The sequence below is a fragment of the Heterocephalus glaber genome, unplaced genomic scaffold (genome assembly GCF_053883595.1).
Source record: "Heterocephalus glaber isolate CG9 unplaced genomic scaffold, H.glaber_assembly_v1.0 deba00000347, whole genome shotgun sequence".
In the NCBI taxonomy this organism is placed as follows: domain Eukaryota; kingdom Metazoa; phylum Chordata; class Mammalia; order Rodentia; family Bathyergidae; genus Heterocephalus; species Heterocephalus glaber.
Window position 1 is genome coordinate 19,201,314 of NW_028258143.1, and position 16,838 is coordinate 19,218,151.

Below are 16,838 nucleotides of genomic sequence, written 5' to 3' on the forward strand. Positions count from 1 at the left end.
CCGTGAAGTATGGTGCTGGAATTTCAATTGGGATTGCATTGAATCTATATAGCAGTTTTGGAAGTATGGCCATTTTCACTATCTTGATCCTTCCTACCCAGGAGCAGGGGATGTCTGTCCATTTTCTGATATCATCTTCAATCTCTCTTTTCAGAGTGCTATAGTTTTCAGAGTAGAGGTCTTTGATTTCTTTCATTAGCTTGATTCCTAGGTATTTCAGGTTTTTTGGATGCTATTGTGGAAGGAATTATTTGCCCTGTTTCTCAGTGAGTCTGTTGTTCATGTAGAGGAAAGTATTGGTTTTCATGTGTTGACCTTGTATCCAGCTACTCTACGGAATTTGGTTATTAAGTTTAGAAGACTTTTGGTGGTGTTCTTGGGGTCTTCTATATAGAGTATCATGTCATCTGCAAATGACAGTTTGACTTCTTCATTTCCTATCCTTATTCATTTCTTTCTTGTCTAATTGCCATGGCTAATGTTTCAAAAAATATATTGAACAAGAGTGGTGATAGTGGACATCCTTGTCTTGTTCCTGATTTTAGTGTGAAGGATTCCAGTGTTTGATCATTTAGTATGATACTGGCTGTTGGTTTTTCATAGATGGCTTTTATCAGATTGAGGTCAAGACCATCTATTCCAATTTTTTGTAGGGTTTTTATCATAAATGCTTGTTGGATTTTGTCAAATGCTTTTTCTGCATCTTTGGAGATAATTGTATGGTTTTTGTTGTACAACAATCCTTTATCTCATGTCTTTTACAATTAGTTTCTCTTAATTGTGGCTTGTATTTCAATCATCTTAATGTTTTTCATAGATCAGAAAATTTTAATTTTCAATATCTTCAAATATTATTTTTATATGTTGGAATTGTATGTATCATAGTCTCCTTTTCTAGTTATTTTGAAATATATCATGGATTGTTTTAACCAATAGTTTCCTTATTAGTCTAAAGAAAAAGCAGGAGTAATTCCTCTACTCCAAGTTTTGGTGTTATTATTCAATTTCTTTTTGTTCCCTTTCCTCCTCTCTTTCCCAATCTTTAGTGCACATTATTCTATTCTGTTCTTTTGTAAGACTGACTTTTTCATATCCACAAATTTGTGAGAGCCTGTAGTATTTCTCTCTCAATGTCTGGCTTATTTTGATTAACATAATGACCTCTAGTTCCATTCATGTTAGTGCACATGACAAAATTTTTGTGTGTGTGTGGCTGAGAAGTATTCCCATTGTATACATATATCATACTTTCTTTATCCATTCATCCATTAAAGGGTATATGGGCAGATTCCACATTTTGGCTATTGTGAATAGTGCTATAATAAACATAGTTCAGGTATTTTTTTGTATACTGATTTTATTTTCTTTGGGTATATATCCAGTAGTGGAATCGCTGGATCATATGATAGTTCTACTTTTAGTTTTCTGAAAATATTTCATAATATTTTCCATAATTGCTAATCTAATTTACAACTCCATCAACAAGGTATAAGTGTAGCCCTTTCTCTGCATTCTTCCAGCCCTACCTTTTTATTTTTAAACCAGGAAAACTATTAAGTTTATTGGTACATTTTAGTATACAATATAGTTACATTCATCATTGGGATCTTGTACCTTTACATGACATATCTTGGTTCATTTTTCTTTTTAGGGGGTACTGGGGATCGAACTCGGAACCTTGTGTTTGTGAGCCAGGCAGCAGCACCACTGAGCTAAATCCCTGGCCCTCTTATTTTTTCCCATTCCCCTGCCCTCCCTTCACCCCCTCCATCCTTCCCTATTTACAGACTTTGTTTCCACTTTTTTCCTTTTGTCATATTTTTTCTTTTCTTCTTTCCTTTCCCCTGCCCCTCCCACTTCCCCTACCCCTTTGCATTTTTTTTTCCTGTTTCACATTATCTGTTGTACATTTTGATCCTTATTTACACTTTCAGTTTCTCACACCAGAGAAACTATTAGGTATTTACACGTGTGTTCTATTTATGTCACTTAAGAGTATGGCCTCAGTGTGCATCCACTTAGCTATAAACGTCTCTAGTTTCTCATTCTTTATGGCTGAATGGTACTCCATTTTATTTAAAAAACACATTTTCTTCATCCAGACTCCAGTTGATGGGCAATTGGGCTGTTTCCAAGTTTTAGCTATTACAAACTGAGCCACTATAAACATGGGTGAGCATATATCACTGTAGTGTGATTCTTTTTATTCTTTTGGGAAGATATTCAGTGGAGGAATAGCTGGATCAAATGGGACTTCTAATCCTAGTTTTTTGAGGTATGTCCAAATTGATTTCCACAATGGTTACACCAGTCTACACTCCCACCAAAAATGGAGAAGGGTTCCTTTCTCCCCACTATCCCACCAGCATCTGTTATCGGTTGATTTCTTGATAGCAGCCATTCTTTCTTGGGTGAGGTGAAATCTCAGTGTTGTTTCATCTGCATCTCTCAAATGACCAGTGATGTTGAACATTTTTTCACGTTTATTAGTTGCTTTCACTTCTTTGTCTGAAAAAATGTCTGTTCATTTCAGATGCCCATTTTTGAATTGAGTCTTTATATTTGGGGAGTCTGATTTTTTTGAGCTTTTTATATATTCTAGATAGTAGACCTCTGTCTGAGGAACAGCTGATAAAATTTTTTCCCACATTGTAAGTTGTCTCTTAGCTCTGTTGGTGGTTTCTCTTGCAGTGCAGAAGGGTTTTTAAAAAGATGAGATCCCAGTTGTTGATTCTTTGTGCTAGTTGCTGTGCTGATGAGAATTTGTTCATAGTCTTTTCCTATGCCAATGTCTTCAAGAGTTCTACCTAACTTGTCTCCCACTTTTTGTCTTTTTGATAGTCATTCTAGCTAAGGTAAGATGATATCTCATTGTGGTTTTCATTTGGATTTCTCTGATTAGTGAAAGTTACCGTTTTCATGTACTAAGTAGCTATTTGCTTACCTTCTTTTGAAATGTGTGTGGTTCTTTGGCCCATTTGGGTTTTTTTTTTTGCCTTTTTAGTTGTATTTTTGTTATTTGGGGGTTAAGCACACACACACACACACACATATATATATCATCAACCACTTGGATGAATAGTTTACAAATATTTTCTCTCATATTCTAATTTGTTTCAATTCTGTTGATATTTCCTTTGTTGTGTAGAAGCTTCATAGTATAATATAATCCCATTTATCTAACTTTTGTTGCTTGTGCCTTTGGGGTCTTATCTAAAAATTCACTGCCTAAACTGTCTTGAAATGTTTATTGTTTTCTTGTATTACATACATAGTTTCAGTTTTCAAGTTTAGGTTTTTGATCTATTTTGAATTGAGTTTTGTGTACTGTAAAAGAATGGATCTAGTTTCATTCTGCATATGTATATTCAACTTTTCCAGCACCATTTAATGAAGAGACTCTCATTTCTTCACTGTATGTTCTTGGTGACTTTGTCAAAAATCAGTATGTGGGTTAATTTCTGGGTTCTTTATTCTGTCTCTATCTTTTTATGACAGTACCATACTGTTTCACTTACTACAGATTTGTAGTAAGTTTTGAAGTCAGGTATTGCTGATGCCTCCAGCATATGGTGGGGTGTCAGTAAGGATGACTTTACTATTCCAGGTCTTTTGTGGCACTGTACAAATTTTAGGATTTTTTTCAATTTCTGTGACAGAAATCCTTTTTATGGAATTGTATTGAATCTATAGATCACATTAGATAGTATGGTCATTTTAACAAAACTGACTCTTCTGATTCAGGAACATGAAATACCTTTCTTTTTGGTGTCTTTTATAATTTCTTTCATCAGTGTTTTATAATTTAATTGTAGGATTTTTCACTTTCTTGGTTAAATATACTCCCCAATATTTTTGTAGCTCTTGTGAATAGGATTTTCTTTTTCAGAAAGTTCATTATTGGTGTATAAAAATGATACTTTTTTGGTATGTTGATGTTGTATTCTGTAACTTTACTGAATATGTTTGTAATTTCTAAAACTTGTTTGATGGGCTGTTTTTCAATGTATAGAATCATGTTATCTGCAAATGTGTAATTTAGTTTTTTTCCTTCCAATTTAAATGACTTTTCTTTCTCTTGCTAAGACTTCTACTACTAGATTAAACAAGAGTTATGAAAGTGTACAACCTTGTTTTGTTCCCAAGCTTAGAGAAAATGCTTTCCATGTTTCTCCAGTCAGTATGATATGCATTGTGGTTTTTTCATATACTGCATAACCTTTAGTATTTTGAAGTATGTTTTTTTTTTTTCAGTACCAGGGACTGAACTCAGGACCTTGTGCTTGCCATGCAGGCATGACGCCACTGAGCTAAAGCCCTGGCCCATGATGTATGTTCTTTCTGTGCAAGTATTTGCTGGATTGATCTTTTTATCAATATATAATGATCTTGTGACATTTTTTCAGGTTTTTCTTTTTCTTTTTAGTACATTTGCAGTACATAATGATTACATTTCTTGTGGGGAGTCAGTACATGTACATAACACATCTTAATTCTTTGTTCATTACCTTCTCCTCTCCCCACTTTCCATCTTTTAAGAAGGATCTTCCCATTTAAGAAAAATCTATCTCCCTACTTCCTGTTATCATTTATTTCTATTTTTATATTTAAAATTTAAAGTCTGCTTTATATGCTATAACTATTCCTGTTTATGTTTGGCTTCCCTTTGTGCAGTATATCTTTTTCTAACCATTTATTTTTAAAAATAGAAAACCCAGATTTATTTAAGATATTACAAAGAGAAAACAATTATTGTCTGGGGTAGTACTTTGAGAATTTCATCCCAGTTCACTTGTCTGTTACAGAAAACTAATCTCAGAGGGTAGAAACTAAAGGTTATTACCTAAGAGGCTATAAGAAAGCAGAATGGAAAAACAAGGTGGAAGGAGCAGAAGATAGCCAGAAGCACTTGTGTCAGAGGCAGCCTCTGGAGCCAGAATGCCTTCCAAGAGACTACCTAGAGAAGCTTGAATTAATCTGGGCCCCAAATTAGTAAAAACAAAACCAAAAACAAAAAAACCTTGCCCGTGTGAAGACTGACAGAGCCTGATCCTTCTGAGACCTCTGACTTTTCTTTTAGGGGCAAAGGAATCACTAGGCACAAAAGAGGTATCTTTAACCTCTTTTTTTTCCCTGCCAGCTCCTGTGCATCTTCACCATACCAGCTGGCTAGTGTATAGATGACGCATACAGCAAGGGCAGAAGTTATCAGCTTACTTAGAGGGTACCAAGACACAGGAAGTTTTAGGGTGAATGCTAAACCACAAATAGCCACTCAGTTAATTCATGTTTGTTAATGAAGGTCATAATTTCTTTTGTTTGTGGCAGCTTGCTGTCCAGTATAATTTTTCTTGAGGAAAAACTGGCTTAAATGAATTTTGGATAATTTAAAAGACTTTCATCAACTTCATTCCAGAGGAGAAGGGGACCAAGTTCTCTCCTATAGATATGTGAAGAACCTTTAAACATCAAAAATCATTTTCAGTGATCAACATTTGCATTCTCAAACTGTCTAGCAATTGTTGGTATGATACCTACCTTTATGCAATCATGTGATTTCATACCACACTCTTCTCCATTCTAATCATGAGTCTGCACCTCAGGATTTGGATGCAAGAGCTGACATCTTCACATTGCAGTGAACACTGCCTGCAATGCTGATTTACCACTGGCCCAAATCTAAATTTAGTAATAGATTCAACATAATCATCATTGTCTTTTTCATCAACAGATTCTCTTAATTCTTATCCAAACTTCACATTTACCATAACCTACAAATGCTCTTGTGGATAGACATCTAGGTCCCTGGAAACAGAGTGTAAACTAATGGTAGGATAGTGAGAAATACTAATTTGGAACCATCTAACCAGGACAGGTGGCTCTCAGCAATGTAAAAGGTCCTTGTACTGAGGCCATTCTCATTTAGCACAGCTTCAGTATCTAGGCACTTCTGCTGGAGCTGTTCAGCTGGCCCTGGAGGCAAAAAAAATTTGTGGACGCTCACTGTAGCAAGGAGCACTGCTATCTAGGATTGGGGTGATATATTTACAAGTGAAGTGAGTTTCTTACAGGCAGCATATAGTAATGTCTAGCTTAAAAATTTTTTTTTATTAGTACATGTATGCAGGAGATAATGATTACATTCGTCGTGGGGAGTTGGTACATGTATATAACACATTTTTTCCCCATAAACTTTATTGGTACATTTTAGGTATACAATAGTTACATTCATCATTGGGATCTTGTACCATCACATGAGTCTCTTGGTTATTTTTTTTCCCCTTCCCTTGCCCTCCCTTCACCCCCTCCACCCTTCCCTATTTGCAAAGACCTTGTTTCCATTTTTTTCCTCTTCTCATATTTTTTCCTTTCCCTTTTTTCCCTTCCCCTACCCCTCCCAATTCCACTGATCTTTTAGATCTTTGCTTCCTGTTACACAATATCAGTTATACATTTTTTAAATTATAATATTAAGATCTAGGAGACATTAACACAGATTTTACAGAATTTAAAAGGATATTACAAAAATCTTTTTTGAAATAAATTTGACAACTTCTAAGAAGTAACTCAGAAGACAAATTAATGACACTAACTCTGGAGGAAATATAAAATTTGAATAGCATCTATTAAAAAAAGTATATTCCTAGCTTGAAAACCTACCTATATGACAACAGCAGGCTTCTAAACATTTTAACTGATACATTATATCAAACAAAGCAGAAAAAAGAAGGAACATTTCTCCCCTCATTTTAGGAAATCAACATTGTGCTAATCCTAAAACTGGATAAAGATAATAGAAGAAAAAAAGTATGAACATAGATGCAAATTTGTTTACAAAACAACTCTTAAAAGTCAGATCCGGCAGTATGTAGAAAGTGGTTTTATTACAGGGATGGCAGTGTTGGTTCAGCATGGGAAGATCCACCTCCAAAAGTAATCATTTTAACAGAGGAAAGGAGAAAGCCATATGATCTTGTCACTAGTTGGAGAAAGAGTATTGGACTAAATTCTACAGCTGTTCATGGGAAAAGCTATCAGGAGACTAGAAGTAGAACAGAACCTTCTCAACAGATCAAAGACATGTTCTCCATACTTCCAACAAAACTCCTTCTATGAATGGAGATGATACAATGCTTTCTCCCTAAAGTGGGGAACAAGGGCATATATGCCTACTCTTCATCTGTCCATTAGACTTTGAAACATAGGTCTAAACCAAAATAATCTGGCAATAAAATGACACAACTAGGATAGGATTGGCATGGCAGAAGCAAAATCTTTATATGTAGATGAAATGATCATCTACAGAGAAAATACTAAGAAATCTCTAGGAGCCCCTAGAACTTGTACTTGAATTTAGCAGGATTAGAAAACACAAGGTATATATAAAAATTCAGGTCTGTGTATACTTGCTATAAATGAAGAACTGGATATTGAAATTTAAAAGTTACGTAGGAGTACAAAGGACCCAGAAAAGCCAAACCCCCCCCAAAAAACAGTGTTGGAAGACGTTTAGCACCCAATTTTAAGACTTCTTCTAAAGCTACAGTAATCAAGGCAGTGTTGGTGTAAGGAAAGACATATAGATCATTGGAATAAAACAGAGAATCTAGAAATAGAACCACACATATATGGTCCACTGAGTTTTGAAAGATTATTTAACATTAGCATTTTATAGAATATAAACTCGATTCAAGAGCCAAGGAAGAGATAGTGTCTTCAACAAACGGCACTAGAACACCAGGTATCCATATATAAAAAATTAACCTCAACCCTTTATTTTCATACATGAAAATAACTTGAAGGGATCTATGAACCTAAATAAGAAAGCCTAAAAGTACAAAACTTTAAGAAGAAATTATAAGGGAAAATATTGATGAATTCAGGGTAGGCAAGAACTACCTAGGATACAAAAAACATAATGTATAAAAGAAAAAAAAATTGATGAGATTCCATCAAAATTTAGAACTTTAAATGACATCATTAAAATGAAAAGTAGTCCTTAAACAGACCATATTTACAATGCATACAACCTATGAGCAGAATATATAAAGAATTCTTACAGCTCATCAATAGACAACCCAATTAAAATGTAGACATAAGATGATAAATAGCCAGTATAGCACAAGGAATGGTGTGCGATTCTAGAATCAGAAAAATACTAATCAGTACAATAACAAGATTGAATTATACACTCATTAGGGAGATGAAGTCAAAAGTTTTAAGAGCCTTGTCATGACTTTTTCTTTTTGTTGGATTCTCCCCCTTTGTGTTTGTCATGACCAGTGGAATCATTCTGCTGGGTTTCCTGGGGTTGTGATCCTCATTGTCTTTTCCTAGGGTACTAAAATTTTTTGGAGTGCCAGTTTGGTATTCATGAAGTTCCTGAGGTGCTCTTTATTAGGAAAGCATCTTATTTCTCCATCAATTTTGAAAGATAGTTTTGCAGGGTACATCAATCTGGGCTGGAGGCTGTTTTCCTTTAGGGCTTGAAATACATCACTCCAAGCTCTTCTTGCCTTGAGGGTTTGCATTGAGAAGTCTGCTGTAATTCTGATGGGCTTTCCTTTGTATGTGATTTGTTTCTTTTCTCTCACTGTTTGTAGAATTTTGTTTTTCTGTTGGATTTCTGGAAACCTAACTATTATATGCCTATGTATAGATTTTTTTTTGATTAAGGTTAGCTGGAATCTTTTATGCCTCACTTATGTGTATGTCAAGTTCTTTTCCCCTCTTTGGGACATTTTCTGCCATCACTTCTGTGAAGAGTTTATGTCATCTGCACTCTCTCCTCTTTCTTCATTGACTCCAATCAGTCTTATGTTATTCTTCTTTGCATTGTCTAGCAGGTGCTGGATTGATTTCTCATGTTCCCTTATAATTTCAAAGCAATTTTTCTTTTCCTCCTCACTAATTGCAATCTTATCTTCTATATGTGAAATTCTATCCTCACATTGGTTCATTCTGCTGCACAGACTTTCGATGGAATTTTTAATCTCTTGGAAATCTGTTTGTATCTGTTTTATGGATTCCATTTGTTTCCTATGTTGGGATTCCATCATGTTCCTCAGATCCTCTATTTTTTAAAATCTGTGTCCTCTCTAGATTAATCATGTCTTGGACCATGAGTAAAATCTTTGCTGTTACCTGAGTAATTATTTCTGATTTCATTTTTCCCAGATCCTCTTTTGTTACCAGTTCAGAGAGTCCAAGTGGTTGAGTATCAGAGTGTTCCATCTCGTTTCCCTTTGGGGTTGCTGTAGGTTACCTGGAAGTATGTTTTTGAGGCTTGTTTATGTGTCTTCTCATTTCCACGGGGCCGGGGGGGGGATTCTGGCACCCACACGGCTCACCTTGTCTGCCCTAGGAGCTTGGGATGGCAGCAGGGGAGCCTCCTTCTGGGTGCTGGAACTGGCTCAGCTTCTCTGTCCTAGGAGCTTGTGATGGTGGTGGGGGAGCTTCCTTCCAGCTGCTGGGACTGGCTGAGCTTCACTGCCCAAGCTTCACTGCCCCAGGAGCCTGGGATGGAGGCAGGGAGCTTCCTTCCAGGTGCTGAAACCAGCTGAGCTTCTCTGCCCTAGGAGCCTGGGATGGAGGTGGGGGAGCTTCCTTCCAGGTGCTGGGACCAGCTCACCTTCTTGGCCCTAGGAGCCTGGGATGGCAGCGGGGGAGCTTCCTTCCGAGTGCTTGTGACCAGCTGAGCTTCACTGCCCTAGGAGCCTGGGATGGAGGTGGGGAGCTTCCTTCTGGGTGCTGGGACCGGCTGAGCTCTGTTAAGTCACTTTTATCCCAAGTATCTGAGGATTTTCCAACTATCTTTCTGTTATTAATTTATTTAATTCTATTATGGTCTAAGACAAGGTATTTCTAATTTTTTTAATTTGTCAAGGTTTGTTTTATGGCCCCTGTGGTCTAGCTTGATGAATGTTGAATGTGAGCTGGAGAATATGTAATCTGCAGTTACTGAAATAAACTATAGATGTCAATTGTATCCACTTGATTGTTGGTGCAGTTGAGTTCAACTCTGATTTTTCTGCCTGCTAGATCTATCCTTTCCGATAAAGTTGAAGTTTCCAAATAGAATACTTCATCTACTTCTCCTTGCACTTCTATTAGCTTTTGCATCCTGTATTTTGCTGATCTATTGTTAAGCACATATGCATTAAGGATTGCTATGTCTTTTTGGTATACTGACCCTGTTATCATATGTAATACTCCTCTTTATCTACATAGCTTTCTTAAAGTATGCTGTCTGAAACATAGCTAGTTCCGCTTTCTTTATTAGTACAGTATATCTTTCTTCACCCCTTTTACTTATGTATGTCTTTATATTTAAAGTGGATTTCTTATGGACATGGTTTGGTCTTATTTTTTTATCTACTTTGGTAGTAGTCCCTCCCCAACCCCACCCCTTTATTTGAAATCCACTTGATCTGTAAAGAGGATAGCTAGTCCTTTTTGTTTGGGTTCCTGTTGCATGGAGTATTATTTTCCACCCCTTTCAGTCTATGAGTTTCTTTTTGAATTGTGTGTTTCTTGTATGCAGCATATTGTTGGATCTTCCTTCTTGACCCATTCTTCCAGTCTATTTCTTTTGAATGGTGAATTGAGACCATTAACATTGATGGTTATAACTGATATGTATTGACTTATCATTGTCAAGACTTTTTCTTTTTGTTGGAGTCTCCCCCTTTGTGTTTAATTTCTTGTCATGCCCAAAGGATTCATTCTGCTGGGCTTCCTGGGATTGTGATCCTCGTCTTTTCCTAGGATAGTGTCTAAAATTTTTGGCATGCTGCTTTTGTATTCATGAAGTTCCTAAGGTGCTCTTTGTCATGAAAGTATCTTATTTCTCCATCAATTTTGAAAGATAGTTTTGAAGGGTACATCAATCTGGGTTGGAGGCTGTTTTCTTGTAGGGCTTGGAATATGTCACTCCAAGCTCTTCTTGCCTTGATGGTTTGTGTTGAGAAGTCTGCTGTGATTTGATGGGCTTTCCTTTATATGTGACTTGTTTCTTTTCTCTAACTGCTTGTAGAATTTTGTTCTTCTGTTGGGTTTCTGGCATCTTAACAATTATATGCCTATGTGTAGATTTTTTTTTTGATCAAGGCTATTTGGAGTCCTATATGCCTCACTTATCTGTATGTCAAGTTATTTTCCCCTGCTTGGGAAGTTTTCTGCCATTACTTCTGTGAAGAATTTTTTTATGTCATCTGCACTCTCTTCTGTTTCTTCATTGACTCCAATCAGTCTTATGTTATTCTTTGAATCATCTAGCAGCTGCTGGATTGATTTCTGGTGTTCCCTTATAATTTTGAAGCAATTTTTCTTTTCCTGGTCATTTACTGTAATCATATCTTCTATATCTGAAATTCTGTCCTCACATTGGCTCATTCTGCTCTGTAGACTTTCAATGGAGTTTTTCATCTCCTGGAAATCTATTTGCATCTGTTTTATGGATTCCATTTGTTTCCTATGTTGGGATTCCATCATGTTCCTCAGCTCCTCTCTAGATTTATTAATCATGTCTTGCACTAGGAGCACTATTTCTCCTGTTATCTGAGAAATTATTTCTGATTTCATTTTTTCCAGATCCTCTTTTGTTGCCAGCTCAGGGAGTCCAGGTGGTTAAGTATCAGAGTGTTCCATCTCATTTTCCTTTGGGGTTGCTGTAGGTGACTTGGAAGTCTGGTTTTGAGACTTGTTTACCTGTCTCATTTCAAGGGAGGAAGGTAGGGGTGTGTGCTGCTGGCAGCTACAGGGCTCACGTCCTTGGTGCTGGGTGGTGGTAGGGGGGGAGGCTCTGCTCCTTGATGGTGAGGGACAGTGGTATGGAGGCCTGGAAAGGTCCAACTATGGTGGTCTGGTGTGCCTTCATTGCAGAGATTTTACTTTTCCAGTAGGCTTCAGTTCTCATCTAGGAGTCAGAGAGGCCCTCTTTCTCTTGTTCACTTCTATCTTCTGGAGCTCAGATAAATGTCCTTTCTGCCCCTCTGTGGTGTTGATCCAAGTGCTGGCTTGGCCTAGTGGCCAGATGCGGGGGTGGGGGTGGGGTGTATTGGTGCCCATGTGGCTCCACTCCTCCCCCACCCCTCTTTATTACTAGGGATTTACTCTGGAGCCTTCACACTGAGATACAGCCCCAGACCCTTAAAGTTTTTAGACAGGATCCTACTAAGGGGTGTTGCTGTAGGCTGGACTTGAATTTGTGATCCTCCTGTGTCAGCCTTACATAGTGTTGGGATTGCAAATGTGTGCCACCATGCCTAGTTGATCATTCCTTTTAATTGATGCATGGTGTTTAGTGATCACTGATAGTTGTATTAATATCTGTATTTATTACTGTTGCCCTTGTTCATTCTTCTTAAATCTTGTACTTTTTTTTTTTTTTTTGGTACCGGGGATTGAACTCAGGTCCTTGCCCCTGCACAGCAGGCAGCGAAACCACTGAGCTAAATCCCTGGCCCACTTTTTTTCATTTTTGTAGTTTGAGAATATGACATGGTTTCATTTTCTCTTTCTTAGCATATCAATTACACTTGTTTACTTTTTAAGTGATTGCTCTTGAGTTTGCAATATATATATACATAACCATTCCAGGTTCAATGTCAAATAACACTATACTACTTCATGGGTACCCTAATTCATTTTTCTCGTCTATTGCTGCCATTCATTTCACTTATATGTAAGCATGAATAAGTGCATAATTTATAATTGAATATATTATTGCTATTAGTATTTGAGCTAACAATGCAAATAAAAAATTTTACTTCACCTTCATTTATTCATTATGTTCTTACTGTAAAATCAAGTTTCTGGTCTATATCATTTTCCTTCTCTGGACTTCCAAAGCAGATCCACTGGCAAAAAAATTTCTTAAATTTTGTCTGAGAAAGTATTTCTTCCATTTTTAAATGGTAATATTGCAAGATATAGAATTCTAGGTTGGAGAAGATGCCCAGACCCTCAACACTTTAACAAATTAAAGCCTACCATTCCTTTTTTGGATCACCTTTAACAACGGGACATAGTAAGTTTTTTTTTCTTCAAATTCTTGTTTCTTAAATTTTGTTAGGTAACATATATGAATTTCATGCAAAAATTTTAAAAACTGCAATATTTGGCATAAATGAGTTAAATATTTCACTTGACATTCTTCACGCTTGTAAGGTTACTGAGAAGACAGGTGTATTTTTTATCTTTGCTCCTCTACAGGTAAGGTGTTTTGTTTCTTTAGGATTCTTTAAAGATTGTTTTCTTGATCACTGTTTTTCTGCAATTTAAATAGGTCTAGTTGTTTTTGATGCTTAGTTTGGCATTTATCTTGAGTGTTCTTTGACTTGCCTGGAACTGTGGTTTGATATTTAACATTAATTAGGGGAAATTTTTAACTTGAAATATTGCTTCTGTTCCTAATTCTTGTTCCTGATATCTTATTAAACATTCTGAATTTTGTTTTGTTTTTTTTTTCCCCTTTGTTTCGCAGTTTCAGAACTCACTATTGTATAGTGGGGTGCAGTGGTGCATGCCTTTAATCCTAGCACTCTGGAGGCTGAGGCACAAGGATTGCTACCAGTATGAGGCTAGCCTGGGCTACACAGTGAGATCCTGTCTCCAAAAAACAAAATAAAACAAAACAAAACACTACTATCATACCCTCAAGGTCAGAGATTGTTTCCTTAACTATGTCCAGTCTAATGAGTCTATCAAAGGCATTCTTTTTCCATTACAATGTTTTTGAACACTAATACTTATTTTCAGAAATCTTCTCTGCCTTAATTATCCAAAGTTCTTGCAAGGTTTTCTACTTCTTGTCAAACTCCTTAGCATATTACAATTTTTAGAAATTCCTGGTCTGATGATTCCAACATCATGGCCACATGACTGATTCTGTTAGATCTTTTCATACTGCTTTTTAAGGACTTAAAGTACACCTTATAATTTTGGGGGGAGGGGAGCAATGTATGTATAATGTATTGAATAAAAGGAACTGTAATAAGTAGGGGAACAGAAAGCATTATATAGACCTATGATTAGTTCTCAAGTCTTTCTGAAGTCTGTGCTGTTAAACTGTAAACTGTAGTACTTTTAGTTGTACCTTCCTGTCAGGTGGGCAAAAGATTAGTGTGTTCTGTATTTCCCTTTTCAAAAAACATTAGGTTTTTGTAATTATACTTCTTAAGAGGATATCCCTTAAGGACAGAAGGTCCTGATACGTTTAAACGTGGATCTTCTTCCCTTTCCACTTAGAGGAAGCATGTAAGGTCATTTTTTTCTCCAATATTTACTGTGAGGACCTGGTATAATTCCTTGAAGCAATCCGATTACAAAAATTATTTTGTAAGAAATTTACAAAAATATGCACTCTGACTGATGACTAGGTCCTCCTGGAGTTTTAGACTCTCAAATCTGTCCACACTAAGCCTCCATTACAGCTTAATTTTCTTAGCCCAGCACTGGTTCCTGGAGAGGTTTCTGCTTATTTTTCTGGTAAGCTGCGATTTTTGACATTCACCTGTCTTCCTATTTTTGAAGCAGCATTTAGCCCTGTGATACCACTTTTTGAGACAGCCTACATTACTTTGTTTCTTCAGATTTTTTAATGCCATATTTTCTTTATTCCAAGGTGAAGGAGACACCTCATGAGGCTGAGATGTTGTTCACAGCACGTTGCCAACCAGCTGTGACTTTCCAGGCAAATGGAGACTTCTGGCGGGAACAGAAGGAGAAGCGAGCAGCCATGATGGTGGGGATTCTGATTGGAGTGTTTGTGCTATGCTGGATCCCCTTCTTTGTGACTGAGCTCATTAGTCCCCTCTGCGCTTGCAGCCTACCCCCCATCTGGAAAAGTGTATTTCTGTGGCTTGGCTACTCCAATTCTTTCTTTAACCCTCTGATTTACACAGCTTTTAATAAGAACTACAATGATGCCTTCAAAAGCCTCTTTACCAGGCAGAGATGAAAGGGGCTGAAGACACATATAGGCAGAGTTGTGAGGAGGAAATGAACTTGTATCTATCACCTTCAGTGATATAGGAGCCTTCCTTCCATATTTAAGTACTAATGATGTTTTCAAAGTCATGCTGTTAAGCCTGGAATATGGAAGCTGTGCCATACACTTGCTGTCCCATGAAGGATAGCAAAAGTATGAGAAACATGTAACTATGCCTTCTTCCTATATAGAGAGAAGGGATTGCCAATGGATCATCGTATATTTCCCTGTAAGAAACTCCCCCATAGAATCCTTTCAGCACAACACTTGAGGTTGTTACTGCTACATTTAGCATTGACACAAGGGTCAAAGCTGACTTCCTTTCCTTTGTCTAATGTGCTGTTCCCTCTGTGAAGGTCTCTCAGCCTGCTCAAAAGACCCTCTCCTTTGTGAAAGACCTCCTATTCGCTGGTCTCAACTTACTTTCCTCAGCCACTTACACTCCCCCCAAAGCAATAAAGCAATACCTCTCTTCATGAATACTTCTGTTTGCAGAACAATTTGGTTCGCAAACAAAAGTATTCAGCAAAATCTTGTTTTCATTTGTAAACTCCGCACCAGGTCACAATCATGATCCTGGCCATCTTCCTCACAAAAACACAAACACAGCCCTCTTCCCCACATCAAAAAACAATCCAAGGCACCACTGTATATTCCAATTTGCAGGAAGATAAGGATCATGCTTAGTTAACAAACAAACCTCAGTCTTCCTCACACCTACCAAATCAGACTCTCAAAGAAGTGGTCTGTTGATCTATATATTACATTCTATGATTTTTTTTTTTAATCAGTGAGATGATGCTGAATACTTAATACTCTTTAAACAGGGTAAGCTAGCATTCCCGGTGGATGACCTGGCAACAGCACCATTAAAATCTTACCAATGATTCCAATGTATAGGCAGAGTTGTGAACCGCTAGTTTGGTCTTTGCTGTTTCTTCACCACATGGGAGATGAGACATACGAATTTTTCCCATTACTTCACCATAATGACTTGTATGTGTAATAAAAATGCTTTTGAGGCATCCTTGTGAAAGCTCTGAATCATTTTTATTTATGGTGTAAACACTAAGTTGGGGAAAACAATGCCTGTTGTAGAACTCAAAACCACTACCAACAAAACCTGTAGGCTGTATTAATAATCTTGGCTGAAAGACACTGGGTGTAATCTTCAGCTTTGTTCTCAATTGTATCCAACAACAAAATCTCAGTGGCATATAGCAACGAGCCTTTATTTCTTGCTGATATGCCTATAGCTTGTTTGAGGTTTCACTGATCTTAGCTGGACTCTTCTGGGCTTGGTTTCAAGCTGCAGGTTAGGTCAAGGTATGCTTCATGTGTCCTTTATACTCCCTGGGCTGACAGAATATTTTACTTAAGAGAAGGGCAAGAGTGCGGCACACAGTTTCAAAACTCATGTCAAAGCTGGATATGGTGGAACATGTCTATGATCCTAGCTACTTGGGAAGCTGAGCAGAAGATTACAAGTTCAAGGCCAGCCTGGGAAACATAGGACTGTAATGATCCTTAGGGAAAAAAGGGCATTTTTGTCATGGGGCAAAAGTCTGCTATCTCATAAGCCAAGGAAAACCCCAAAGTGAAGGGTTGGAGAAAAACAGTCTACTGCCATGACAAAGGTATTTGGTATGATGGGAATAAGCAAACAATAATGTTCAACATTTTAAAACAGAACCAGAAAAAAAAGTGCAATACAGAAAGGGTTAAGTCTTGTCTTAATATTTTCGTCTTATTAGTGTTCTCTTAAATGGGCTCCCTGTAGTCCATAGGCAACACAGCCTCCAGAGGAACCTCTATTAAAATTGAAGCCAAATCACATTGCTTTTCT

General features: G+C 37.1%; 1 protein-coding gene and 1 pseudogene across 1 annotated transcript in view; one reads left to right on the top strand and one right to left on the bottom strand.

Moving 5' to 3' along the window:
* Positions 1–15,107, top strand: part of LOC101713011 (5-hydroxytryptamine receptor 5B) — a 78,792-nt gene extending 63,685 nt beyond the window's left edge. The window contains exon 2 of the mRNA XM_004836085.4: positions 14,627–15,107. Within this exon, the coding sequence (XP_004836142.1) occupies positions 14,627–14,962 (336 nt within the window). The 3' untranslated portion in view covers positions 14,963–15,107. The remainder of the gene's footprint in view (positions 1–14,626) is intronic.
* Positions 5,334–13,871, bottom strand: LOC147829873 (methylosome subunit pICln pseudogene; annotated as a pseudogene).
* Positions 15,108–16,838: the final 1,731 nt, after the last annotated feature.